This window comes from Taudactylus pleione, unplaced genomic scaffold (genome assembly GCF_031769625.1).
Source record: "Taudactylus pleione unplaced genomic scaffold, aTauple2 ptg000967l, whole genome shotgun sequence".
Taxonomy (NCBI): domain Eukaryota; kingdom Metazoa; phylum Chordata; class Amphibia; order Anura; family Myobatrachidae; genus Taudactylus; species Taudactylus pleione.
The window spans coordinates 3,993,003-3,996,123 of record NW_028285368.1 but is presented as its reverse complement, the minus strand read 5'-3'; the positions used below and the strand labels follow the sequence as shown (position 1 = coordinate 3,996,123).

At 45.9% G+C, this 3,121-nt stretch overlaps 1 protein-coding gene across 1 annotated transcript; it reads left to right on the top strand.

Annotated features, from left to right (window-relative positions):
• The first annotated feature begins 239 nt into the window (after positions 1-239).
• On the top strand, positions 240-2,872 carry FOXE1 (forkhead box E1). The gene is made up of 2 exons (XM_088460077.1): positions 240-302; positions 868-2,872. Exon 2 carries the CDS (start codon positions 1,156-1,158, stop codon positions 2,293-2,295), a length of 1,140 nt encoding a protein of 379 aa, XP_088316203.1. The 5' UTR covers positions 240-302; positions 868-1,155; the 3' UTR covers positions 2,296-2,872.
• Positions 2,873-3,121: the final 249 nt, after the last annotated feature.

The window sequence follows — 3,121 nt, the reverse complement described above, 5'->3', positions numbered from 1 at the left end:
TTTTGGTCTTGTTTATAGTTTTCTGTCTCAACTTCGCAGTGCATGTGATATAGCAAAGGGTTAATACGCCTGCGAGGTGGGTGGTAGCTTAAAGGGACTGGGAGCTTTTATTTTATTTTTTCAGACTAGCTGGAAAACCCCAGGTGTGATTGTGTGTAAGGAAGAGACTCTTATTATGACAGCAAGGTGTACAGCCCTTATTGCCAGGTAATATGTTCTGCACTATTTAAGGCGCTGTAGAGAGGGGCGAGAGGAGAATCCGGCTGTGTGCAGGACCCGGGCCAGACAGCGCTGCTCCCCAGGTAACACTGGCTATAGCCTATATACCCTATCCCTGACAAAGTGTAACACCTTACGTTACTTGCATTTCACAATTTCCTGCAAGAATAACATTTAGTAATTGAATTTTATAATTACCAACTAATTTATCAATCTATTGCTACTGAACGCAATTAAATGTTACAGCTAATAGGTGATACAGGTTAATAAACCAAAGATGATACAGTATAAACAACCAATTAAAATATAATCTGGAAATAAGTTATGTTTAGTTATTCAGTGTTAATGTAAATTTACTGGTTGGATAATTTTCTTAATTTTAGCGTATTTAAATAAGCGCACATGAAAAGTATAGTCAGAGCCCTGTATAATAAGACTATTACTGTATTATTCCAAATATTATTATTTGCAGAATTGTTTTTTTGCTGCAATTAATAATGTTTACTCCGTTCTGAAGTTATTTAGGTAGTCAATATAAAATGAATGAAATTATTACGTTATCTAAATGTTGTAGTTGCAATATCTAGGTTAGTGTGTGCAATGTATTACTCTGACACATACTGTATGTATATTTCATTTGCTGCACAGACCCCTGTGAGGATTATCAGTGTGGAGGAACCTGACCTGGTGCTGGAGACAAGTCAGCCAAGAAGCTCCCGGTCTGTGACCACTGCCCGCCGGTTGTAGTCCTGTTCGGCTCCCAGAGTGACAGAACAGTACATTACCTCGCCTGGTGGTCCTGGGGGTATTTTGTTTCCTGGGATTATAAAACAAAGCGACATTTGATCCCCGTTGCTGCCAGTCTATCTAATCCCAGGTAAAAGGATCCTACCTACAGACTGTAAGAGGTACAGGAGAAGCACAAAGTACAGCAGAATGACAGCAGAGAGCCAGCAGTCCCCACCCAGGGCCACCGGGGCCGCCACCAACCTGCAGCAGTCCAGCAGCTTTGCGATGCCAGTGGTGAAGGTGGAGAAGGAGCAGGGCTCAGAGGCCAGTGTGTCCAGCGGGCAATCTGAGGTGGAGGACACCCCGAAAGGCAGGAGAAGGAAAAGGCCCCTGCAAAGGGGTAAGCCGCCCTACAGCTATATCGCTCTCATAGCCATGGCCATAGCGCACTCCTCTGATCGGAAGCTCACCCTGGGGGGCATCTACAAGTTCATTACAGAGCGGTTCCCGTTCTACCGGGACAACTCCAAGAAGTGGCAGAACTCCATTAGGCACAACCTCACCCTCAACGACTGCTTCATCAAGATCCCCAGGGAGCCGGGGCGGCCGGGCAAAGGCAACTACTGGGCGCTGGACCCTAATGCTGAGGACATGTTTGACAGCGGGAGCTTCCTGAGGAGGAGGAAGAGATTCAAAAGGACGGATGTCACTACATACCCGGCTTACATACATGACACAGGCATGTTCCCATCCCTGCAAGTAGCCAGGCCATCATATCCCAACTCTGTGTACTCCAACATGACTGTGAGCCCGGGATATGGCCAGCAGGTCGCCCCCCATTCCTCCATGTATTATCCCTCCTCCTCCCCCGCCTTCAGCAGTTCTGGTCAGTCCCGGGTGTTCAGCATCAACACCCTGATAGGCCACCCAGGAGGCTCAGAGCATGCCCAGCAGGCGAGCAGGTCAATCAGCCCAGAGGCCACAGCCACCACCGCCAGCTCCTGCACCTATGCTGCCACCTCAGGCTACAGCAGCCAGGCCGGAGGAGGCTCCATGCTGCAGAGGTCTGCCAACCCGGTGCCATATTCCTACCCTGTGCCCAACAGCCACCTGCCCATCAGCCAGGGTTCCTACACACACGGGAACACGCAGCTGTTTGGCACACCCAGCAGGCTGCCCATGCCCACCTCCCCTGTGATGAGTGCTGACAGCATGGACTTCTATGGGAGGATGTCACCAGGACAATACACATCACTGTCTGCCTACAACAGCAACGGGCAGCTCCCTGGCACAAATGCCTACCTGAGACATGCCACATACTCTGACCGGTTTGTGTCTGCAGTGTGATTTGGGCATCCAGGTGCTGCCATGCTGGTTGGTATTACATGGACACTGGCTAAAATGCATCGTCCCGGTCTCCCTAGATTCTTTACTGTGTAATGATACGGGAACAGACACTACAGCTGTGTACATGTGTGCTACCTGCAGTCCCTGAGCCCCGGAGCTCTTATATAGATAGACTAAAAGCTGCAATATTTGACAAGCTCAGCAATCTTCATCCTTTTATTTTTCCCTATGGGAGGGAAAGGAGGAGCAATATTGACATTCCGTAAAAATAAGGTTAAACTGCTCAAGAGCTGCACAATAATAATCACATTCTTTTTAATTATTGTTTGTTTTTTTTAATGAATGTTGCGACGAGGATTTTCTAGTACATTGAAGTGAATAAAATATCTAATAAAGTGCGTTTCGCCTCTGCAAAAAATAAAAAACTGAAAATACTCAGCAATAATAATGAGCAGTACAAGAACCAGGTATCATGTTAAACTGCACTTATATTTTCGGGACGTGGGCCCAACATTATTTTAAATTCTTTTTATATAATTCTTGTAAATAAATATGCTTTATTGTGATTTCAGACCTATACATACCTAATTATTTTACTGCGTGACCCCATATAGACGTTCAGCACACAAAAAGATGGCACCTACACACTCATATTGATCTGTGTTTTATTAGCAAGTTATTGTCTGAACACTTAAGGGAACACGCTAATATATTACTCAGCGTAAGACAGTCACTCCTACCATCTCTCTCTCTCTCTCTCTCTCTCTCTCTCTCTCTCTCTCTCTCTCTCTCCACTATGTTAATTAAAAAAATATAGATTTTACTG

Excerpts from the sequence above, each read along its gene's own strand:
- FOXE1 (XM_088460077.1), top strand. The coding sequence starts at position 1,156 with ATGACAGCAGAGAGCCAGCAGTCCCCACCCAGGGCCACCGGGGCCGCC.